Here is a 25,886-nt window from a genome sequence, read left to right as displayed (position 1 = left end):
GCAGATTAGACACAGCTGCCGCTGTGACAGAACGGAAACACTCAGGCAATGCTCGAGCAACTGGATCAAGAACAGCTGAAAAATAGGCACAAGTACGTAGCTTGTCACTGAAGAACTTTAAAATTTCGACTCAGAGAATACTTTGTAATATAACAAAGTACTTGGCACAGAAGCTGTAATATGAAAAGACATCTTTATTAAGTTTCATAAGTGAGGCCACGTCACCCAGAAGCCGTAGCAACTGAATGAGGTAGTCTGAGGAACACAGAGGACAGAGGCCTTTTATATGTTTTTAGCGTTACATGACAAAAGTAAGGGGCAGTCCTAGCTTTTGCAAGCATGCAAAAACCCAACATTCCTTCTTACACAAGCTGCACAAACCCATAATAAAAACCCGGCACATCCCCATCGTAAATAGGCCATAAAGAAAGGAGCAGAGACAGGTGTGAGTAAGATAAGACATAGTTGTGTGCAATAAAGGTTTACGATCTCCTGTGCCTTCATGCTTAATCTTGATCAGCTACTGGGAAAGGAACTGGTCGAATAGGTTTGGCTTCGGGCAGTGGAGTCAGCTTGCCCAGGTTACACAGAAGTCAAAGAAGGTGTACGTGTCCTTAAGACTCGCTTGGCCTTAGTCATCTGCCTATGTGAGGGCAACCACAAAATGGCTGCTGTGCACAAAATGGAACCCGAGGGTTCAGGACGGAATCTCTGATTTCAGGGTGATTTCGTCACTTGAATATTGACGAAAATGCTTGTGAATAGTATACTAGTCATTCTCGGTCTGCTGATACCAAAATCGTCATGATACGACGATGTTTATGACACAGGTCCAAAATTTTCAGTACCACATCACCGTGTGTCTATACTAAAACTGAAAGTGCACAACCATCCCTTTCATGTACATAGAGTGTAAAAGCCTTAGTGTAGTCTGGAGTGCCTAATACTGGTGCAGAACAGAGAGCTTGTGGTTACTGTTGGAAAACATTCTGGTATTCAGTCGTCCATGCAGGAGGCATTGGAGTGTCTTTAGTCAGAAGATCCAACACAGGTTTAACAATGTGTGAGAAGTCTAAAATCCATTGCCTACAAAAAGAAGTAAGACCAATGAATGCACAAACATCTTTCTGAGTATGGGGCACTGGTGGGTATAAAATAGCTTGAATGCGGTCTGGTGTAAGTGCCCGTCCCTCCTTAGACAGGAGGTGACCTAATAGGTAACCATCTGTCTACAATATAGCAATTTCTTCAGTGAAACTTTGTGATGGTGTGATGCAAGAAAGGAAAGCAATGACAGCGTTCCTTCTTCATACTGTTCAGGCGTATCAGCTGCCAACAAGAGGTCATCGACATATTGTTTGAGAGCCACCCCAGTTGGCACAGGGAAAGAATCAAGTTGTCTTTTCAATGATGGGCTGTAAATACTATGATTCTCTGTATACCCTTGAGGAACTCTACAGAATCTAAAGGATCTGTTATTCAAAGTGAAGCCAAACAAATATCAGCTGTCAGGATGAATAGGGATTGAGAAGAACGCGTTTTTTAAATCAATCACAGTAAAGGTAGTCGGAGGAACCATGGTAAGGAGTGTTGTGATGTCAGACACTACCTGGTATTATGGAACTAGTGCCTCTTCACCTTCTCGAGAAATTTTGTATTGAGGCAATTGCGGCAATGAAGCTCCCTTCTTGACATGGATATGCACTGGTGGTAGTATCTGAAGTAGCCCACAAAGTACTAGGATGTGACACCAAAGCAATATCCTCTCTAATGAGACAGGACTTCTCAGCTACTGGATGGTTATCATTCAAAAAAACATGCACACCTTCTGGGGAACAACGTATCGTAACCCTAAAATACTTGAGCATTTCAAGACCCACAATAGTGTCCGGTGTGTTAGGGGAAAGCAGAAATGGACATGGAGCAGTACATTTATCAACATGGAATGCAAGCGGTTGTGACAGTGGGCTAAGGGAAGGTGTCCCATCGAAACCTATCGATGTAAGGATTAAGCCAGACCGGGGAGCCCTTGTAACCAATTGTTTAGACAAGGCGTTACGAGTAGCTCCTGTATCAACCAGACACCTATCAGTAGAACCCAAAACATGTGCCTGGACATAAGGGCCCTTCTGATCTACGGGGACTTCAACTGATTTCTTACCCCAACCTAGGCATTCCTATGCATAAGCAGAGTCCTTCAAACTTGAATGCAAATAATCAGATATTTGATAATGATTGTGCCTGTCAAATGTGTTAAAAGAATTTGTCGGATGCCCAACAGTCTCAAATCTAGCACGATCATCCATACCTCCCCTATGTCCTGGATTCCCCAGGCAGCCTCTCATTTGTCCCCGACCACGCTGATACTGCTGAGTGCGCAAACGAGGACATTCAAAAGCCCAATGTCCAGTCTCCCTACAATAAGCACATTGATCAGTAGACCTAGTAGCTCGGAATAAAGAGGGTGTACATGGGCAAAACATCGAACGTCCGCCTCAACCACTATTTCTGTAAGATGGGCCATTAATCTGGGCAATCATAACTTTTGTTTTAGCTCCTTATTCTTTTTATCCTCATTGCCCTTAGCTTCTAACTCCTGACGTTCATAATACTGGGCCATAGTCAAAAGAGAGACTGGGGAGGACGTAGTCCATGAACTTTCACTGGCTTTTAAGCGACTGGCTATTCCTGGCAACATGTTCGTGACAAATTTATCAACAAAAAGATGTCTGCCCATGTCATCTGTCAATGACTGGCCACTAAAGTCGTGGAATGCCTCCTCAAAACGTGTGACGAAATCAGAGACCGGTTCATCTGCCTTTTGCTTGCAGGATGCTAACACAGTCCAATCTATCTGTTTGGCTGGAATAAGAGTTTTTAGTTTAACTAGTATAGCTTTTGGAAGGTCTAAAATGTCTTGTTGTGGTTTCTGTGTGGGTTCACTTTCTGCATCTATCCTTTCTAGTTCCTTCCAAACAGCTCCAAATGTTGTATGATCATCTACTTTACGAATAGATCTCCACATATCAGGGGTAAAATAAGCCCAAAAAATATATCAATATCAGACAACGTCATTGTACCAGAATTAATAGCTCCCTCAACTTCTTCATAAAAGGCTGCCGGATCTTTGCACGGGTCAGGCAAAGCAACTTTAAGAGCCATGACATCTGCTCTACTCCCAGGAATATAGACCCATTTATAAATAATGTAATATTTCGCATCAGTGGAGCTTTAATCATCATCTGTTCCCGTGCCCCATGTGGGACATACAAAAGTGTGGCTTCCCGCATGGGGTTCCCATGAACCACAATATTCTTATCTGTCCCTGGAGCGTCATCCTGCAGCACGGTGGTCTGAATTGTTTGTTCAGGGGGAGCAGCTGACTTTTTCTCCTCCCGCAAACGGAATGCATAAGCTCGTAGTTCAACCACGCGTCTAATTAAGTCAGCCACCTGAGAGGGGAGAAAAAGACTGTCAAGCAATTGCTTACAATCATTTGCAATATCAGCAGGCTCTAACTCTGTGGAATGCTTTCTAAACCATTCAATCACATCTGTTGCAAACATTTCTACAAAATATAACTGCTCTCTATCCTGCCATTGTTGTACTTTGGCTGAAAGATCTGAAGCAGAAACGTTATCACGGGCGGCTTTACGAGCATCAGATCTAAGAGTAGCCGCACAATCAACGGTCAGCATTGAGCGGGTCTCTCGCAAAGCATCCAAATTTAACTTCTCTTTATACGAAAGAGAAATATCATCATCAGGAACAGAGGCAGAGGGAAAAGTAAATGGAGGCGGAGAATGATCTAGCAGAATTTAATTATCCTGTGGTTTATTAAGATGAGGGTAGAGGGGACGCCAGAGAGGGTATTGGTAAAATGAAATTAAAATGTTCTCCCATATTTTTACACAGTCAAACATATCTTGTCTACTTTTGCGCTTAAACAAATATTGTTCCACACACTGAATTTTTCTAAGATCAAATGACCCATGTATAGGCCACCACAACTCAGGATCCTTGCTAGTATATTTATTCCATAACGTGCTGTACATTATACCATTTTTAATATACATGTCCCTATTGGGTGTTCCCTCGGGGGGAGCCAACTGATTCTGCTCCATATTCACATCGGTACCTCCAAAGAAGCAACACATTCTGCGAAGTGTGCTTGAAACAGGCAAGCCAAAAATATTGTAGCATATACAATGCTACACAGCAGTGGCACTTAACACAATATGTGTCATTAAGAACTATTCAAAGGCTGGAAAAAAGTCCCCTCATTACCTGCCTATATAAAATGCAATTCATATGTATCCAAACAAATTCCATATACAAAGTGTGCATCTAACTACCTTACCAAACAAACTTCTCCAGATTCTAACTGCCAAGTTCTGAATCAACCAAATGGTCTCTGCACGGCAAACACCAGAAGAGATCTGTCGAGGACCAGCACCATCTGGAGGGTCATATCAGGAAGAGAGGAAAACGCAGTGGTTGCCAAGATGTGGGTCTCCTCGGGCAGTGATCGTCCGTAGCGAGATTCCAATGCTCTGTTTCGAACACTCCTTCCGGCATCCGAGTCACCGATCAGTCCCCCTAGGTTGGGCGCCAATCTGTAGAGGTGGACCTCAGCAAGGTCTACCAATGCTAGGGGTTCGCCCTTCTCTGCACACAAGTCCTCATACCAGAAAATAGAAGTTGGCACAGAAGCTGAAATAGTAAAAAGATATTTTATTAACCTCATGAGGTGGAACTACATTCCCACAACACCCTCTGGTAGTGTATGACGTAGTACAAGGAGTAGAAGAACCATGTGTCTCTTATACCCACACAGGAGCTCAAAAGAAGGCGGTACAAGCACACATAGGAGAGTTACATGCATAAACGGTCATACAAAGAATGCACAGTCAATAGTAAAGGAGGAGCCAGCAATTGCTGACTTTGGTAAAAACAACCTGACAGTTACAGACTAGAGCAGGTGCATGGGCAGCTACAGATTCTTCTGCGCATGTGCAGAGTAGCATAGTCTAAATATAGCCAGTTCTTTGAGCAAAGCACAAGGGCAAATGACAGAGAAGAAGGGAAGAGCACATGGTTAACTTAAATGGCTGCCATAAACAAGATGGCTTCAGCTAAATGCTAACAATGATCTCTGCCAAATTTCCACACCCCAATTAAGAAACTGGGGACAGGGAACTCCTAGAGGGAAACATTGCTGTTGAGGAACTTGGAGAGGCACTGGGTCAACTACAGTCAGGTAAGACGCTGGACCCCAGTTTGTTTCATGTTGAACTAAAGGCTTCCATGACACGTCTGGGAGAGAATCTCACCAAGTTTTCTTTTGGACCCTGGAGGGGGGAGTGGCTCCCACCCATATGTCAGAAATACCTAAACCCGCCCATCCTCCATTCAATGTCCCTCATACTGTCCCATCTCCTTCCTAAATGTGGAGGTGATGATTTGGGAAAAAGCCATTGCCAACTGTCTGTTTAGAGTGATCTGCTTGTCTGTTCATGTGACCCGGTCAGGCTTTCTGTCCAATCGGGCCTCCAGGCACAATGCCTGATGTGTCCTCAATAAATGTCTTCTGGCTACCAAGCTGGCCATTTCCTAGCCATTCTTCCTGGCCAACGTCAACAACGCGTTTGATTCCGTAGGGTGGAATTACCTGTTTTCACTGATCACCAAAATTAACTTTTGCCCTTTTCACTCTGTAAAATTGTCCTACATAGATTTGGTGGTGTGGGTCCATACTTTGGGTTGTTCCTTCTCAGATGTGCAATAGGACGCTGAAAGGGGGGGCACACATTATCACCCTTTATATTTTACCATGGACATTGAGCCTTAGGGTGAATGGTTGAGGGTTGATGCCCAAGTACTGGGATATGGCTGGGCACCGGGGGTGGCCGAAAGAGTAGTACTGTATGTGACTATGTTCTTATTTTCCTAAATGAATAACACTTGTCCAGTCTCTGGATTTCTCAGGTCCTGGACATTTTTGTGAACTTCTCGTGGCTCATGATTAACCCCACAAAGTCCTCTTTCTATCCAATTGTCCCTTCCCTGCAACTTGTAAGTGAGCAAGCTCTGAGAACAATTTTGATGCGAGGTGTGTGTAATTGGGGATGTACAGTGGGCTTGGGCAACGAATTTTCAGCCCCGATTAGTCTTCAAAGAACAAGGACTTCAGATGCTGGATAACACTCCCTTTGTACTTTCTAGGGCCTTCTGCTATCTTTAAGATGATACTGCTGCCCATCTGTTGTATCAACTACTGAATCCATCTTACACCACTCCCTCCTCTTGTCCTACTCATATTAATGCAGCCGTGAGGGGCATTTTTGTGGCACCGATACACCCCAGAATCATATTATTGAAATGCTTAAAAAATCTTTGATGGCCAATGGCAGCCCCTGACTTCACTTCATAGAATAGGACATCCCACTTAGTTATTTTAAATGAACGATGGTTTGACGATCTTGGGGAGCTGGCCTTTACATCTTAGAAATGGGTGATGCATGGTTGCAGATTCCACACATACTGTACCATGTTGCCTCACTTTAGCTTTGTAGGGCACTAACCATAAAGTCTAATACAAGACAAACCCCCTTCGGTCTGTTAATTTCTACAGGAAATGCTTTCAGTCCATAGCTTTGATTCCATCAAGAAGGCTTCAGGTGTGTCACCCTTTTGTCATAGACTGTTAGCGCTCTAGTTGTTCATTAGAACGCTGTGGGAGGCTGCAGTAGAACACATGGGAATCAGCTGACATGATGCTGGTTCTGACCAGAGAACACCTAAAGTGTGGAAAGAGATTTTGGTCACATTATGAATCAAGTGTTGGTGGTACCATGCTAATTGTACAATCGTGATGTTTAAAGATGATTTTACCCTGTTTTACTTCTAAACATGGAGGGAGTGTAATGGCCATCTTAGGAAGCTTTCCATGAACAGTGCCAATAGAAGCTCAGCTGAGAAAATCGTTAGGTCTGCCCCCTCTTAACGAGGCTGGCAAGCCAAGGGATTGAAGACATGCTGCTCTAAAGCAGGCCCTATATCTGGTTCTGAATCCTATACTACTACTACTTTATGGGGTGACTTTTGACTAATCACCTGAGCTACCTCTGGGGAGTCAGGTGTATTATTAGAGTACACAATCATTGCAATTAGAGTTCAGTATAATCCAAAGTGAATGAACACCATTGAAAACCATTGCACACACCAAGGCACTGCTCAATCACAATGAACACAAGTAGAAACTGGAGAACCTATAGAACATGCATCACCTCCCACAATCTCCTTTCTTACTGTCCCTCTCAATAAGGAGCTGAGAAAGAAAAGATGACTTATCAGAATGAAGGGTAAAGCTAGAGACCGTGGACGACTATCGCCAAATATCAGAGTGAATGGGAAAGGAGTTCCTTGCCTACTGTATGCTCCTCTGTCTCCACGCAAAACATTCCATTAGAAACCTGAACACATGTTCTCAATACGACTTCCTGTCTTTGTGTCTTTATTTACAGGCTCAACTACAACCGTCCTCAAGGTCTGTTCTGCAGCGTGCACATCAAGCTCTAGCACTTTAGGAAGCGGAACTCTTACATATTCTTGTTGCCAAACGGACCTCGGCAATGGAGCAACCAGCGGAACAACCAGCAGAGCAACCACCAGAACAACCATCGGAGCAACCACTAGAACAACCATCGGAGCAACTAGCACAAGAAACAGTGTAGAAACCAGCATGGAGATTAGCTATACACTCCACTTCCTTGTAGCTGGCATTAGCACCATTCTGCTCAAAGGAGGGATCTAAGGTGAGAATTAGCAAAGGATACCTCTTTCCATCCTATTTCTCAGGTTCTCTGTGGGGCCTGAGCTTAACAATGTGTTCTCAGAGGACATTTAGGTCAATCAGCGTGATTGAATTCCCTGCTGCTAGATGTGAATGTTCTACTCCAACAGAGGGTGCGGATGGTGGCACCCTATACCCGTTCCTTGGCTAACGTGTGGCATCCAGTGGGGATATGGGTTGCATGACGTTACAACAAATTCAGTTGCAACGCATACCTTTACCACGCATGCGTTACAAGTATCCTTTACCACGAAAATGCCTTTAACACGCATACATTTACAATGATTTTTGTTGTTAAACCATGTATGTTAAAGGCATTTTCCTGGTAAAGGTTATATCCGATCACTGCCCCAATTCCTTTACCTGCTCCCCAGCGCCCTCCTTTTTTTTATAATAGCCCTTCTCTTTACCCCTGTACGACTCTCAGCCTCCATTCTTTCTAAGAATGACCTCTGCCCGGAACACTTAACATCTTGCCCCGTGCGATTCCCCCACCCACAAACCCTTTTATCAAATACCTCTCCCCTGTACTCTAAAAATGTAACCCTGCGTGAAACCACACCCTCATTCCTTTATTTATTTATTTTTTTACTAAAATCTCCCTTACCTCTCCATGTCCTCTCCACTCCAAGCACTTCCGATTTGCGTTGCACGTTGTAAAGAGGAAGCAGATGTGTCTTTCCGTTTCCTCTAACAACGTCGATTGCCTCCACATCTTTTATCTTCAGAAACAGAAAACCCCAAACCCCCTTTTTGAAACCCCCTTTTTGAAACCCCTTTTTTAATTTTACTTTTAACAAACATGCCTTTACTACGTATCTCGTAGTAAAGGAATGCGTGGTAAAGGCTAAGTGTGGTAACCACGCATGCAATGTAAAGCATGAGTGGTTAAGTGTATGCGTGGTAATGGCTGCATTGTAGTGGCTGTTTCCCGGGGATATGATGATACAAGGAGAATAATAAGACAACTTGGGTCTTTCAGACAGAATTTTATCTGTGGCTGTGATGAGGTAGGTCTCAGTACTGTGGTGGGGACGGAAACTGAATTGTGTGGTGTCCAAGAGTTCATTGTTCATTGAGGTAGTGAACAAGTTGCTTATTGCTGACTTTCTCCATGGCCTTGACTGGGTAGGGTAAAAGGAAGATAGGACGGTAGTTTGATAGCTGAGTGTGGTTTGCTAAAGTTTTCTTTTGCAGTTCATTGGCCCTCTCGTAGAGAAGTGACAATACGGTCCAGGAATCCCGAGACTGGATATGAATCCCAATTGCGTTTTTAATTGGAGAAAAGTTGGCTCAAGGCTCTGGACCACTCCAGCCCCTAAAGAACAAAGGTAAACAGGGGTTGCAAGCATTTATTCCTCCTTTCCCAATACTCTAATTCATTCCCATCAAAGGGCGTATTTTCCTTCATTGTTGGAGATACCACAGTACCAATTGATTTGTGTGAGCGGAGAGCTTTTTATTAGTGTTATATACTATACAGTGGATTTACCTGGTGACTTCTGACCAGATGATTACTGTTTCTTAAAATTGTAATAAGACAATTGATGATGCGTAAAAAGAAAAGACTATAAACTAGGCCTGGGCAGTAAATTCCGTTCCGTTCGTGGAATTTGCAAAATTTGGGTAATTTCACGTTCCGTGGAGAACGCGAAATTTGGGTCATTTCGTGTTCTGCGGAGAACGCAAAATTGCCCGAAATTGTGCGTTCCGCTACTTCGTGAAAGTTTTTGCTTGTTTGCGTTCTCAAATGTGTGTTTGCGAGATATTTCCCCCTGAGCATGCAAACAGCGATTGCGAACAGTAACAAAGCATCGCGAACAAGCAATACCGCGTGTTTGTGGAATTTCTGCATGTTCGCGGACATTTTTTACCATTTGGCAGAGATTTGCGTAACGCGATTACGAAATTCCGCCCACCCCTACTATAAACTAGCCTTGAGAAAGCCCTGGGTCTACTCACCAAACGGGGCGTTCTGTCCTCTTGTTGTAAGAATCCACTGCATAATGGATAAATGAAAAATGAACAAAAATGGATGATATCTTGTGATAACACTAATAAAAAGGTCTACGCTCACAGAAATCAATTGGTACTGCGGTATCTCCAACAACAAATGAAAATATGCCCTTTGATGGCATTGGCCCTCCCCTGTTTCCAGACATTCAGGAACATTTTGAAGGTTTTGGAGTTGTTCAGCATGTGTGTGAGGACTTTGCTGATAGGAGAGGCAACTATACTATAGATGTGATGGGTGCAGATTCATTTTTCTCTTCAATCATTACAACTTTGTGGTTTTTTTTTTTAGGTTTGCTCTTAGTCTTTGCTTATATCCTTACAGCTAATTTATATTTTTCATTGCTACCTTTAAACGGAAGCCTGGTACAACATAACATAAATAAAATGTATGTAATGTGGGTCTCATTGAGAGCAGACAGGCAATGTAATTGCATAATAATAATATTTAATAATATACTGCTGCCCTGTAATATCTACTAGTCTACTTAGTAGAGATTTCTGAATATGATGGTCATAGGAAATAGAATTCATGACAGGAAATGCACCCACTTTGATTTCGGGTCATTGTATAACTTCTCACACAATGTCTGCTCCAATTGCGCTTTCACAACCACATCACCCATCTCCCAGCACCCCTCGGTCGCACTTCCAGGAGATGATAGTGCTAAATATATAAGCTGCATTTTGATAAACACACGGTCTCTCATAAAACACAGGAATGACGTCGCAGAACTAATAACCAGCCAAAATATCGACGTCATGTTTATTACCGAGACCTGGGCAGACCTCGCATCTGGCCCGGATTGTAACATCGCCACTCCAGTTGGCTACCAAGTTACAAGACTAGACAGATCGTCAGGGAAAAGAGGGGGGGGGGGCTGGCTATTATACATCGAACTAAGCTAGCCATAAAAACCGAACCGCTTGATTACAACTGCACGGAAGCCCTTGCCTTTACGATTTCTCTTTCTCCTATACAAACTTTTAAAGGAACCCTCCTCTATCGACCACCCACCTCACGTACGCTCTTCTTAAAATCACTCAATCCTTTATTAGAGCCAGTAGCTGCCAATCAGGACTACACCATATTGGGAGATTTTAACTTCCACTTGGAGAATGATAATGATAAGGACTCGCACACGCTGATCTCTGACTTTCTGGCCGCCGGCTTAGAACAGCAGGTCACTACAGCCACCCATCAAGCAGGGCACACTTTAGATGCCTTATTCACCAACAATGCTCACATTTCTATTTCCGCAGTGCTCCCTCTTACCTGGACAAATCACCTAGCTGTTAAATTTACAATCTCAGTTAAATACCACAAGAACCCCTCCACTAGCACCTGTCCCTCGATCCTATGTCGCGACTGGAAAAATATTGATGTCACGGCCCTACACAACATCTTGGAATCTTCGATACCCGAAGATAGACCCGATCCTCACGAAGCTTCTCAGAACTATCAACGCTGGTTACTTAAGGCATTAGATCACATAGCTCCCAATAAAAAAATGCAGCCAAATCGCATCAAACCTTCTGCGGCTTGGTTCTCGGAGTCATTACGGCTCGAGAGACAACGCTGCAGAAACTTGGAGTGGCGCTGGCGCAGGAATTATGCTAATCTCGACAGAGACCTATAAGAACACACTGACTAGCTACAGAAAGCTGATCACTGCGGAAAAATGTCCCTTTTACAGCACACAAATAGAAAACGCTCTCAATTCAAACAAACAACTGTACCAGGTGGTAAAAGACCTAGCCAATCCTCCTGCCCCACCCTCCGTTGAACCGTCCCAAATATTCTGCAACAAGGTGGCGGACTTTTTTCAGGCTAAGGTTAGCAATATTTTCGATAAATTTACCACAACATCGACCACAGATACAGTCTCCCCGGAGACTTTTCCTCGGTCATCAAAACCAATCTTAGAGGCTTTCATACCACCTTTATCCATGATGGAACTCATAAACACTGTTAAGTCAGGATCCCCACTGGACCCCTGCCCCCCACGTATCATCAAATCAGTAGCCGACCTAATAGCCCCAGTACTTACTAACATCTGTCATGCCATATTTCAGACAGGTATGTTTCCCGTAATCTGGAAAAAGGCAACAGTAACACCCCTTCTGAAAAAACCCGCATTAAACCCCTCAGAGCCCAAAAACTACCGTCCAATTGCCTCTCTCCCCTACCCCTCAAAAATAATCGAAAAGGTAATGAACCAACAGCTGTCGACCTTTATCGACCAGAACGATCTGCTTGACAACACGCAGTTCGGGTTTAGGAAGGGCCATGGGACGGAGACTGCTCTGATAAAAGCGGCAGAGGAGGTCAGGATCATCATGAATAGGGGCGGTGCCGCTATCTTAATACTTCTGGATTTATCCGCGGCCTTCGACACGGTCGATCATTCCATCTTGATCGACCGTGTCGCCGCCCTTGGCATCCAGGGCAGGGCCAGAGCAACGCTAGCATCCTTTCTGGCCAACAGGATACAGTCCGTGAAGATGGGAAATTTCAGCTCTCCTGATTTCTCTCTCCCTTGTGGTGTCCCCCAGGGCTCCTCGCTAAGTCCGACACTTTTCAACATCTACGTGTCGGACTTGGCGAGGGTAATCAAGTCATTCGGCATAGGGTTAACATCGTATGCCGATGACACACAGCTGGTCCTGGAGATACACAAAAACGGAGAAGCTGTGGCAGCGAATTTTCAGGCAGGCATGAAGGCTATCAGTACATGGATGAACTGGAACTGCTTAAAGCTAAATTCCGACAAGACGGAGGTAATGGTTTTTGGCGAACTGACTCCGTCTTGGTCTCCGGTCTGGTGGCCTTCGGAACTTGGTATGCCTCCTCTGCCAGTAGCCAAAGTGAAAAACTTGGGCGTGCTTTTTGACAGTAAGCTTACGTTCCTTAGTCACGCCAATTCCGTGGTTTCGGCCTCTTTTTTCACTTTAAGAATGGTGAAGAAACTGCTCCCTTTTCTTCCTCCCACTGCTGGTAAAACTCTAATGTCTTCCTTGGTACTATCCAAGGTGGACTATTGCAATGGCCTACTGCTTAATGCACAGGAACAAGTGGTGAGCAAGCTTCAGCTTGTTCAAAATGCTGCTGCAAGGATCCTTATGGGGATACCAAAACACGCCTCTATCTCTCCTACAATTCGAGAGCTACACTGGCTACCCATAAGAAGTAGGATAAAGTTCAAGGCCATGTGCATTACCCACAAGGCCTTGAACAATAATGGTCCCGACTTCTTCAAAAGCGCTTTCAAAATATACAAACCCAGTAGAACACTGCGGTCATCCACGGCCCAGCAGCTCCAAATTCCTCCAACAAAAAAGGTAACATGGGGAGACAGACATTTTGTAGTTGCTGCGTCAAAACTATGGAACCAGATTCCTCCCCAGATTAAGGAACACACCTCGTTGTTTTCCTTTCGAAAACATCTTAAAACATGGCTCTTTAACCAGTAACATCTCTTCGCAACCCTCGTAATCTGCATACACTAGCGCCGAGACACCGTAAGGTATTTGTGCGCTCTAGAAATTTTAAAAATAAATAAATAAATAAATAAATAAATCTGCAAGGCTGTGTGTTGTCCATGTGTAGTGTTTGTCTTTGTCAAACCTTTCCCTCGAATACCCCTTGCCAACCATTCATCAAACCCTAACTCTCTTCCCCCAGGCTTTGTGATTTATTGAGGTGTGACTAAACTAACTTTACACCAATAATTGATCAAACACTTACTGGGGTGGATGTGGTTAAAGCAAGTACGCAACACTAATTCAAGCCAGGCAGGGTGAGGATCTTCTAATTCTGCTCTAAGTATATATCTCGTTGGCCACACTGGCAACAGATTAGATTGCCCAGTGCCCACCCATGCTCAGTAGTATTCGCTATTCTTTTTTTTTTCTCCAGAGGAACATAATTATATTAACCTAATGTTATTAATTGCCATCATTGATTTCATCCTTCCAGCACTAAAGGTTACGCTTGTCCACTTAATAGGTCGAGTCCACTACTTCAGTTTGTTGTAACTTGTACTAGGCTATTCCAGCCACCACTATGTTTTATTTTACTTTAGCATTAATAGTATCAATATCATTCATCATTACTTTCTTCTTGTTTGGCAGACTTCTTCTTGTGTACTTACATACTACTTGCTGTACTTTTACTACTCGCTTCCTAGTCTCCCTCAGGTGACTGACTTGTCTCATTTTTTTTTTCAAATGCTATTGTCTACTACTGCTACCCCACCCTCCATGGATGCCACCTTAGGAAACCAAACCATCACCATGCCGCCATTTCATCGGGTAAACATCAATCACAGATAAGAGAAAAAGTGTGGGGGAGTCAATAATAAATATCTTATGGATTGCAAATGAATACATTCACACACCCACATTCTTCCGAGTATATACTATGAAGGGGTTTAGTACATAGTTGCAGAGTGCATAGACTAGGAGGAGAGACTGACAATAGCATGACAAGTAAAGGTACTACATCTATCTGTCGGTGTATTACACTATTGGCAGATTTTAAACAAAATGGCTGTGTCCCTGCCGCAAAAGGAGGAAACAAAAACAAACAAGGTGACCTAAAAGAGTAACCCACCCCCGAAAAGATGTGCATCATATCATATGTATTGGAAAACTATAAATTATTTATCACCCTAACAAATATGAACTAGAAGAAAACCCCACACCTGACCCACCCCTCTCCCTAACCCCAACCAATGTCCCAAAAATTAAATATATATCCATGTCCAAGAGTTAGATGTTAAAGAAAAAGTAAACCCCCAGGTTCCCCAACTAGTCCCAAAAACTCACCCACCCACCCACCCAAAAAAGATAAAAATAGGGGCAAGACTGGAGTCAAAGAAGACTGAGGTTGGTGATGTGCAGCCCGAGTCTGACGTCTAGCGGTGGGGGTGCCGGATACTTTTCTTTAAGGCCTCCATCTGGGCCTCTAGGTGCACCACTCTGAGGAGCACATGGTGCTCCTCAGGAAGCTCCTGCAGGAACAACAGGGTGGGCAGTAGTAGATGATGTTGGTGATAGGCGGTGGGCAGCTGCCAGAACACGGCACCGTACCACCGGAGGCATGGGAGGCTGGCTGAGCCAATGGGGCATTGGAGGAAGAAGCTGCAGCTGCCACCTCCTCCTCCGCCAGGACAACCAACCGGCAATATTCGTCCCGGATAGTCTCCAACTATTTTTGCCGGGCCCTGGCCGCCAACTCCTGCCTAGTGGTTTTACTTTTGGAAGGAGTAGCTATATCAAGAAAGGAAAAAAAAGAGAATTGTTGTAACCAATACCCTTAGCAAAACAGTAACACAAATTTAAATTGCAGTCGACACATAAAACTATAGTGGCACAGTAGTAGCAGTAGCACTAGCAGCTGTTGTATCCTCTCCTCACTTAAGATTTGGTTGTGATGATTATGATTATACTTTTAGGCACTAAGGGCCAGATGTAGGTAATTCTTTTTTTCCGACTATTAAATACCGACTCATACTGAATCGGTATTTCAGAATCGGAAAATGGGATGTAGGTAAAAACTCGGTAAAATTTACCGATTCGAAATCACTCGGAATTTCAAATCGGTAATACCCATTCATTCCTATGGTCCTCCTGGCCCATAGGAATTAATGGGTTTTACCGATTCTGTATTTAGCAAATCGGAAAATACAGATTCGGTAAATACCGTTTGGATTTTTTAAATCAACAAACATGTGAGCCCGTGAACCAATCAGGAACACTCACCACACCCAACAACAAAGGTACAGAGGAACCAACCAATCAGAATCAAGCACCTCTCCCCAGTACCTGGGAGTGGCCAGACCCATGCAGGTGCAGACCAACTGAACAGTTTGGAGAGCAGGAGGACAGACAGAGGAGCTGGCTTCCCTGAGCATACCTGAGCAGCACAATGGAGACACAGGATGGCCAGAAGGATGCAGCAGAGCGCAGGGGGAAAATGAAATTCAGCCCTGCAGAACTGCAGGTGCTGGTTGAGGAGCTGGTGAAACACCACAGCAAAATATTTGGCAAACAGACTCTGCATGTTGCAGAGTCTGTCAAACGTACTACCTGGCTTGACATCCAAGCCAAGGTCAATTCCATCGGGGTCACCCACAGGGAAATAGATGACCACAAAAAAAGGTGGTACGACCCGCGTATCATCACAAAAAAGAAATTAGCTGCACACAAAAAAGAAGCTGCAGCAACAGGGGGAGGAAAAAATCGAGCCCCACAACTCACAGACATTGAGGAGCGTGTGGAATCCACCCTGGAGCCGGAAAGCATCCATGGCATTGGGGACGCTGACAGCTCTGAGAAGCATGGACAATATTAATTACCCATTTCCCTGTCCCCCTTCCCCACTGTGTGTACCTGCATCACACTCCAGAACAGGTTTTTACTAATGTCCAGCAATGCATCATGGGAGACGTAGTCATAGGTAGATACATCAATGCAGTCACCATAGAATACAGCAAGGGATGCCACACACTACTACCAGAGCAGATGAGGAGCAGGCTAATGTGTGATAGTAATGTGATTTAATCAAGATACACAGGTGAACTACTCCACTGACATAATGTGCATGTCTGTCCACAGGAGAGTCATCGCGCAGTACAGCAAAGGTGAGGGAGGAGAGGGCACCAACAACAGAGAGGTGGGAGAAGAGAAGAGAAGAAGCTGGTCCCAGTGCAGTTCAGCAAGGGAAAACCACAGCGCAGGCAGCCAAGACACCTGAGCGAACAACCACACCACAGCCTCAGTCACCTCTGTTGTTTGAGACTCAAGAGTCAGTAGCAGCAGCACTTTCCCCCACACCAACATCACCATCACCTGTGCAGGGAAGGGCAAGGCGGCTTGATGTGCCCCCTCTCCGCATTCTTGAAACATCTGAGGAAGAAGAGGAGGAGGGTGACAATGCAAGCAATCCAACAGTGTCAGACAACGCTGAGCAGCAGCCCACTCCAAGAGCTGTGCGGGCCAGTGTTCGAGGCCGAAGGGCACGGGAGAGAGGTGAAGGCCAGGATGTTGAGGGGTTTTCTGCGGTCTGGAAGCCACCATGGTGAAGGTTCAGCGCCTGCAGGCAAAGGCAATGATGGCAGTTCACAGACAGGTGCGCAGCATTAACAGCAAGATGGAAAACATCGACAGGGGCATAGGGAACATTTCGGACAGCATGCAGTCGCTGGCAAGTGGCATGACAGACATGACCCAGTGCATGACTGTCCTGTGTGACAACTTAGATAGGGACCACTTGGAGAGGCGCAGGGATCGCCTGGGTTTGCGACAGTAGACCAAAGCATTGAACCGCTTTGCCACTGCAACCTCCCTGCTGTGCAGATGTTCTGTAGCTATGCAGGATGCAATTGTGCACTGCTGCACCGATTTTTCTAGGGGGATGGGCAGAGTCACCTCTGCTATGGAGCTGATGCTTACGCAACAGGCAGCCACTGCTGGTGACACAGGTGTGGGGGAAACTGATGAATCCACCAGCAGGAGTGGCGCAAGCACTCCTGTTCCTGAAATGCGTAGGAGCAGCAGGCGACAATCTACAGAGCCAGGCAACACCAAAAGCCTTGACAACCAGCCTCGTCCATCCCACCCTGTACTGCGTGGACGCAAACGTTAGCTTTGCCCTCAACCCACAGGACAGGTCACGGTGGGGTTAACTGTGACCACCCAGTCATGAACATTGACATTGTGCTACCATGGATTTATTATGATTAGATTGCCTGAGTGAAAAGTAAACTACGTACTTCATATTCTTAGCCTGTCTGTGTCTCATTACTTACTTAGAAATATTGCTGTGTGATCTCTGCCCATCTGTTGCTGGTGCTGCTACTGTAGCATAGGGCTCTACCTGTTCTGTGGCATCATCAATGTCCTCATGATGTGTGATCTCCACCTCTGTGCCTTCCTTGGTGGCAAGATTGTGCAACATGGCACAGGTCGCTATAATTTTGCAGCACAGGATTGGAGTGTACTGGCGTGCCCCTCCACTCTTGTGGAGGCAGCCAAACCTGCTCTTGAGGAGTCCAACTGTGCGCTCCACAACGTTGCGAGTAGATCTGTGAGCCACATTGTTACGCCTCTCACTCCTGGTGGATGGGTTGAGGTAGGGTATGAGCACAAAGGACCGCAGGGCATATGCACTATCGCCTAGGGGGAAGAAAGAATGCAATTAGTTGCATTATCATGATACATTCATCTACTATGACTGTCAGGGTGTGTCAAAGTCATTTATCTAGCAGGTATCCATCCCCAAAGTCTCCAGCGACTAGTCGTGTGTATATCCCACTATTCTGGAATATGTAAGAATCATGGGTACTCCCAGGGAATTTTGACACGATGTCTGTAATGATGTTGCCAGCGTTGCATATGACCTACACATTGATGGAGTGCGTCGACTTCCGATTATGTATATGTGTTCTGTGGCTGCAGATGGGCAGAGTGGGATGTGGGTGCCATCTATGCAACCTATCACGTGAGGGAAGTGTGCCAGTTGATACAAATCAGTCTTGTTCTTTGCAAGTTCCGCAGGTGTGTCAGGGAATGTAATGCTCCATCCTCTGCATCATGGCGTCAAGGAACCTCCTGAAGAAACGGGACAGGCAGCTCTGGGACCCACCACCTACTGCAGCTATCATACTTTGGTAACTCCCAGAGGCAAGCCGGTGTAGGCTACACAGCACCTGCACATGGGGTGGGATGGCGTGCGCCCTTGGTGTTGGGTGCTCCAGGAGTGGGTGCAGGTCCCTGATCAGGTTCAGGATGGTTTGTGGTGTAGCCTGTACCTTTGAAGTATCTCTGGCTCAGTCAGTTGGAAAAGTGTTATCCTCTGCCTGTACACTTGCTCCTGCCTTATCCATTCCCTCTCTCCTGCTGCCTGTAGTCTTTGCCGCCTTGCTATGACCAGGACGCCGCCATTCTGGTTACACTGTTGCATTTTTGGGCCTTATTTTATAGCCTGCACCTGGTTACCACCTGCTTTCAATCCATGGTAAATACCGACTCTTAAATACCGAATTTCCTTGAATTCAGTATTTTTCTGGTTACCTACATCTCCATGGGCATTTTTTATTCGGAAACTGTGGATTTGGTATATTCCGATTCGGAAAAATACCGACTCATATTTTCCGATTCGGAAAAATTTATACTCCTACATCTCATTTTCAAGATACCGGTCGGTAACGGCCAAAATTACCGATTTTCGGCCGTTACCGACCGGTATTGGGCGACCTACATCTGGCCCTAAGTATGGAGTAGAGTAGAAGTATTATTTTTCTCTCTCTTGTTTAGCATAGTTAATCTTGTAGGCATGCCAGCTCAGTCAGCTTGTTCCCTAGACAGACATACTGGTGTCGCAGTCTCATAGACTAATGCACTTTACTACTTTCGGCACAATTATATATTCCTATAACGGCAATACCCTGTTTAATCAATGGCAAGTGAAGTGCTCTGTCAATTTCACTTTCACCCTAACTGCACTACTGCAACATACCACATGATGATGGTTAAGGATCACATTCTTATGGATGATGAGAAACAGCAGCACAAAATCTAAGGATCATGGTCTCGGTGCTGTAGCCTTTTTGAAACCTGATTGGTGGGGTTCAAGAAGGCTGATGTTATCCATGTGCTGAGTCTGTTGTTGGAGGACACATTTTTCCAGGATTTTGGATAGGAAGGGAAGATTGGAGACAGGTCTGAAGTTATTCAGTTCCTTGGAGTCAAGGCCTGTTTATTTGAGAAGTAGCGTGACTTTGCTAACTTTGAGGCATTCAGGTATGATGCTGGTTCTCAGGGAGCTGTTAATGATCTTGCAACAGAACAGGGCTATAGAGAGACTAAGGGGCATATTATCAAGAACGGTTTTTGTGGGGTGCTTGGGCGAGCTATCTACTGTCACTGGAGGCAGGTTTTTGCAGCCGAGGTTGACACTGATATCCAGTGAAAGCTCAATCTTGGTGATTTTTTCTTTCGAAGAAGTTGGCAAGGTTTTCACACAGGTCTTTGGAGGCCTGTAGGGAGGATTCCGGGGGTTTGGAGGTTTGTTATTTGATGATTTTGAACAGTTTGTTGGGCCTCTTTTTTGCCTTGTCCAGGGCGGCGCAGAAGAAGGTGGATTTTTCACTCCAGGTGTGTATTTTGTATTTCCTTTGGGCTGCTTTGAGTTGTTCGAGTAGGCTCGAGAAGGGGTTGCTCCTCCATAGTCTTTCTGAAGCTCTTAGTTGTCTTCTTTCATTGTTAATGTCCATGTTGACCCAAGATCTGGATGGGATGTTCCTGTTTTAATTTTTTTATTTTTAATGAGGCTACTTGATCTATAATGGATGTCATGTTTGTGTTGTAGTGGGCGATGAGTTCTGTTGTGGATAGATCATCCGTGGAGGCAGTGAGAAGAGAGTTAACCCTTCTCTCTAGGTCAGTCATGTCAATCTGGGTGAAGTTTCTAGTCCATTTCGGAGAGTCTTGGGTGGGGGTTTTTGGTGTGATAGGCTGACAGTGGTAGAAAAGGATTAAGTGGTGGTTGGAACAGTGCACGGGCAGGATGCGGTCTATCATGACAGTGTCGTGCTGGGCGATAATGGCGTCTAGGATTGCTCCTTTGATATGAGTCTCCCCTGAGCAGTGTTGGGTAAGGTTGTTGCTGTGAAGCAGCTCCTTCAGGTTCTGGATTAGCAGGTTGCTTTCTTCATTCCAGTGAAGATTGAGGTCACCTAGAATAAGGTTGTTCATATCTCGGAGAGAGCAGTGGGCAATCAGGTCGGACAGGTGTTCGGTGAATGTGGTGGTATTGCCTGGGGGGTGATAAATGAGGTGGCAGATGAGTGTTTTATTGTTGCCAGTATTGATGTTGGTGGTTAGGCACTCAAAGGTATTGTAGGTGAAGGAATCTCTTTCCATCATGGAAATATTGATTTTGTGGATGATGGCTACGCCTCCACCTCTTTGATCTTTTCTATCTTTGTTGGTCATACCAAAGCCAGGGAGGGCAAGAGTATCCATGAGTGGAAATTAGGAGTCATTTAGCCATGTCTCAGTGATGAATGCTACGTCTATGTCATGGGTGAGGATGGATTCCGCTAGCTCTGTGGCATGCTTGGTGGCTGATCTGCAGTTTATGAGCATGCAGTTTGTGGGGGACGTCTCTGTTGTGGGTTTATTGTTTAGGGGACCATGGGGTTGATAGTGCATGTGGTCGGGGTCTAGGGGATTGCAGGGGAGCCTGTTCTCTTCCCAGTCCGTTGATCACCTGTATTTTGGATTGGGGGTGGCAGTAATAAGTTTGTTGCACAAGGAAGCGAGAGCTTCCACTTCACTCGCAGAAGTGACAACTCTAGTTCTTTTCGGTCTCTGAGTCTGATGAAAGAGGAGGGTAGAGATCCCTTCCAGATGGGGAGCATTGGGAAGCCTTTGTTGAGAGAGAGAAGGGAAGGAAGGTTAGTGGTGAGGCTTTGCGGGGGCGGCGAGGTTTGTAAGGATTTCACTAAGACCTTGCATTATGTTGGTAATTTGGCTTTCAAGCAAGGTGAGCCGCTGCCCAGTCTCTATGTCAGTGTGGGTGTTCTGTGTGGGAAAGTTAATCCTGGGGGGGGGGGAGCCTGACATTGTTAGTGGGTGAGGTGTCAGTGTGGGGTCTGGGTGGGGTCAGTGGTGTGGGGAGACAAGTCCATTTTGGGGTATGGATCTTAAATTGCATGAGGGACTGGGGAGGGGGTTGGGAGTCACGTACTGCGTTTTTAAGTCATTCGAAGTGGGTTTGGCGGGAGGGAGGGGGAGTCGGGAGAGGGAGATTGCCGGAGAGGGGTAGAGGGGCTTCTTCTCTCTGGTAGTGTTGGAGGTGGTGTCTCGCGGCAGGAGGCAGGTGTTATTACTAGAGTGCCCCGGGATGGAGGGTAAGTTCTGTTGGTGGGTCGGTTTCTTCAGGGAGAGAATGATGGGTGGGCAAGGGAGGAGTGTGTGGGAGGGAGAAGTCCAGAGGGATGGGAAGAGATCATCAAAGATTTCTAGGTTGTCTTTGTTGGCTTGTATCAGGACTGTGCCATTGGAGTAGATGGTCGCTGTGGTGTTCCAATTTCGCCTAGTGTGGTTAGGGGCTGAGAAAGTCAGTTTGCAGCTATGGGACGTGGTAGTCATTTTGGAGATATTGATTGCGATCTGAGGATGGAGTTCCATGTTTTGGGTCTTTCAGTGTGGAAGATGAGATCCATTCTTACTTGTCCTTTGGAGGTGCAGTGATAGATGTCCATGAATAGTGATTCAGGATGTTGTCTGTGCAGTTTTTGTTTAAAGGTTTTTTTCGCTTTGGGTGAGAGGTTAGGGGGGAAGCTGATTGCAAAGGAGTTCAGGCCTTGCAGTTTTAAGTGTTTCACAGAAGCGGGGTTGGAGTAGGCTGATGTGGCGTATGGCATAGTGACTAAGTGGGATGGGGGCAGGTTCCCTATAAGGAAGGGTAGGCTAGAGTTTCCAGAAACTGTCCGTAGAGGGGAAAGTGCGAGTAGTATAGAGATTTCGTGCTGTTGCCCTAGGGCTGGTTGTTGACTCTCTAGAGCATAAGGCTGAGTATCACTTCTGGGAAGTCGTAGAAAAGCGAGGTATCTACAGACAGGGCAGCCACAGACTTTGCAACTACAAAATTTCCACTCGCTATGCCAACACAGCTTTGGCCTGCTTGCTTAACAGTTGTTTAACAGCTGTGGCAGTATCAGAGGGCTCCCGACCCAAATATCCATATGGCTGTGACAGTGAGCGCGTCGAGATATCGATAAAAGGGATCGGATCTCCGCCATTTGAAGGTCAGGCAGGCTTTGCAGGAGGAGGGAAAAATCCTCCTCTTTCTTGCAGTTTTGATGTGGGTGTGAAAAAGGGAGCAATTTGTACAGTTCCAAGAAGACCGACACTTAGTTTAGTAAGCTTCTGCTTATGTGCTGGAAGTCCTATTTCCCTTTTTAGTTTCCAGCAAGAGTCCTTCTTCTTCTCTGGGGGGTGCTGGGTCAGTCCATTTTCTATATTTTACCCTATGGTACTGAAAGCTAATGTCTGTTTGTACATATTGTAAGGAACCAGTGTCTGCGCTCCAGGCCCTCTGGGTCGAGTAAGGGTACTACTGCCTCAAGGATAATTAGGGGATGGTGCAGGCGGGAGTGTCATGGTAAGTCTTTCCCAGGCAGTAACTTGTCAGCTACTGCCCTCCAGGTTACATCATCTCCTAGAACCCAGTTGCTGAGAGGGTTTCACGCTTCAGCCATTTTAGCGAGGTTGAATTGGAAGGATATGTACCTTCTCACCGCAGGTCTTCTTCACAAGAGAAAATACAGGTAAAAGGCTGATGGGAATGGAGCCCTATATAACTGATTGATGCCCCCAATATCAGACTGTCTCTGAACTTAAGTAAATCCACTCATCAGTATATCACTGAAATGCACAATTAGTGAGAGGTGAGTGATCTGACTCCGTCTGTTTCACTTATAGGGCAAGGACCAACAAGAGCTACAATGGTAAATGTTTTCCATGTTGAATCAAGCATATCAGAAGCAAGACTTTGTTTTTTAAGATAGACCCCCCCCTCTTATCAAAATGCTGGCCAAGGAGAGGGTCAAACAGAAACTTGTCATGACATAGCCTTGCTCTTCATTTAAAATACATGGTATTTAGGAGCTTAACATTGTCAGGATTAGATCAGTTTGACATAAAGCAAAGATGTGTATCTGTTACATCCCCTTTGGTAATAACACAAGCAAGGATCTTCCAGAAATCATCACACGCATTCGGCAAATCGTACAAAACAGCCTAGATTCATTTAAACAGTGATCAGTTCTGTCCTAAAGGCGCCATGACAGGGTCAGGCAATAAGCATCACTATGGGAGCAAAATTTGAAGGGCGGCACCACACTGCAAGGAACCAGGTCTATTCATCCAAATATTATATCTAGCAGTGTATGAGCTTCCTTTTCATTTTGAGTTACACTGCATAGCAATAAACCTTTTTTTGTTATTGGGTGCGCAAATCTGCCATTTTAGGGTCAGGCAAACTGTCCTTAAGATCACTTGTCTGCACCGCTGATCTGGAATATGCACCAAAAGCCGCACCGGACAATATAAATAGTTACTCACCAAGCCCTAGGACCTCAACACCTAGCAGGTCCAGCAGGGCCTGCTCCTGGTCCAGAATATCAGACCACCAGTGCATGAATTGGTTAGGGGTGGGCCAGACCCCAGAGCAGTGACACACTGCCCGGCGCACCCTTGGCCACCGCCAGTGTTTCTCTCGGAGCCTTACCCGGACCCAGGCCTGCCGCCTGCCTCCAGGGTTAAGGGGAGGTGGCGCTGGATGAAAGCGAAACAGTGCGGCCACCTCCACCTTACAAGATGGGGACTGCACCCTATGTGGGAGCCGCCTACTACAAGGAAGGCAGTTGCGGCTCTCAATCCGACTTAGAGTCTGCCCCTAGCCCTCTTCCCCTGGCCCTTTGCCATGGTTCTGGGGAGGCTGGGGCAGAATAGAAATGGTAGGAATTAAGAAAGTAAGAAAAAGAAATTAAAACAGCAAGTAATAGAAAAAGAGTGAAAAACGCAGTTAAAAATGCACAAAAAGTAGGAAAATGCAAAATATAGAATCAGGAATATGGAGTGTTGGAAAACGAGGCAGCATCTGTGAGGCCTGCAGAAATAACATGACTACATTTGTCCTTCACTGGGAACCACACACCCAATTGTAGCGCCTGACTCTCAGAGGGTAGCGTTACAGAGCAGTCTGAGGCTTACTCACGGGAGTTGGTGTGGGCTAGTAATCGCCATTTGCAGGTGCGCAAAAATAACACCCAATAATTGATTGTCCAGTCTGTACTTTGCTTTATAAAAGTAAGAGTACATTTATTACACACACACACTTCTCAATACTATGAACCAATTTACAAATATACATAAGCTGTTGGAATTACTTTATGACATTGCATGACATCTCCACCAGTCCCTCAGGGTGGTGGGGTCTAGTACCACCACTCCCATGTATGCACATGATCTTGTCCCCAATGCAGTTAGTGGTTAAAACCTGGGGCATTTGCCCTGCGCACTGGCACCATCCCAGTGGCGACCCGCCCCATTACGTTAACCAGCATTAAAAATGTGTACACTTGCCTTGGTGACACATAACCATGACTGAGCATCTCGTACTGACCATAAAGTTAGCACCTCTACATCTTAAGGGCTAACAGTCTGGGTTGTTCCTCACCTAACAGCAGCAGCAAGAATACATGTTTAAGCACCACTGTAGAATGATAGTACTCATAAAATTTGCATCTCATTAAAAATGCATGGCAATTACAGCCCCTAAGGGCATGACAGATGATCACAGGATTAAACATATACAGCCCGACCCCCTGACTGACAACACAACCCCACTTTGCTTATTTCATCACTTTATAAACGTGAAATTCAGTCCCTCTGAAATAAATAACCATTAGTATATGCATTTCAATTTAATTACACCATTTCACCTCCAGGGATTGCCCTTCTTCAAGACATCTCCAACTCAGCCCTGCACTCGTTGATACACTTCTTAATGCACCCCCAGCTGTAGTTCCAGCCTAGGAGGTGATGCAATCTTCGCCGAGCCGTTGAGGGGTTATTCTTTTTAAATCCTCAAGAAACTTAGGGTGGGATTTACCTTTGTGCTGGGGGCGAGACTGCGCTTCTCCAGCAGCACCCCAGCACCTTTTCACACTTAAGGGAGACCTCTCTCCTATGGGGGCCACCAAAACACCAAAAACAATCAATTCCCCATGCCTTGCAAGGCATTATGGGGCGCTTCAAGCTGCTGCTGCTGACTATGGGATTTGCGGCTCTCCCGTGTTGCTGGGGAGAGCCACCGCCTATCTGCTGGCAGCTTTTCCGTATTCTCCGGCCTTGGTGGGGGGCCCGGTCCCACCCGGACCTCCAGGTGAGTACATGCAGCTTGGGGAGCCCACCCCCAGCCACTATGCCCGTTTTTGTG

The 25,886-nt window shown here is 45.5% G+C and overlaps 1 protein-coding gene across 1 annotated transcript in view; it reads left to right on the top strand.

Moving 5' to 3' along the window:
* Window positions 1-25,886, top strand: part of LOC144828294 (uncharacterized) — a 124,357-nt gene that overhangs the window by 77,668 nt on the left and 20,803 nt on the right. The window contains exon 3 of the mRNA XM_078686374.1: window positions 7,527-7,817. Within this exon, the coding sequence (XP_078542500.1) occupies window positions 7,527-7,816 (290 nt within the window). The 3' untranslated portion in view covers window position 7,817. The remainder of the gene's footprint in view (window positions 1-7,526; window positions 7,818-25,886) is intronic.

Source organism: Lissotriton helveticus, chromosome 4_1, assembly GCF_964261635.1.
Source record: "Lissotriton helveticus chromosome 4_1, aLisHel1.1, whole genome shotgun sequence".
In the NCBI taxonomy this organism is placed as follows: Eukaryota; Metazoa; Chordata; class Amphibia; order Caudata; family Salamandridae; genus Lissotriton; species Lissotriton helveticus.
This window is presented reverse-complemented; position numbering and strand designations above follow the sequence as displayed.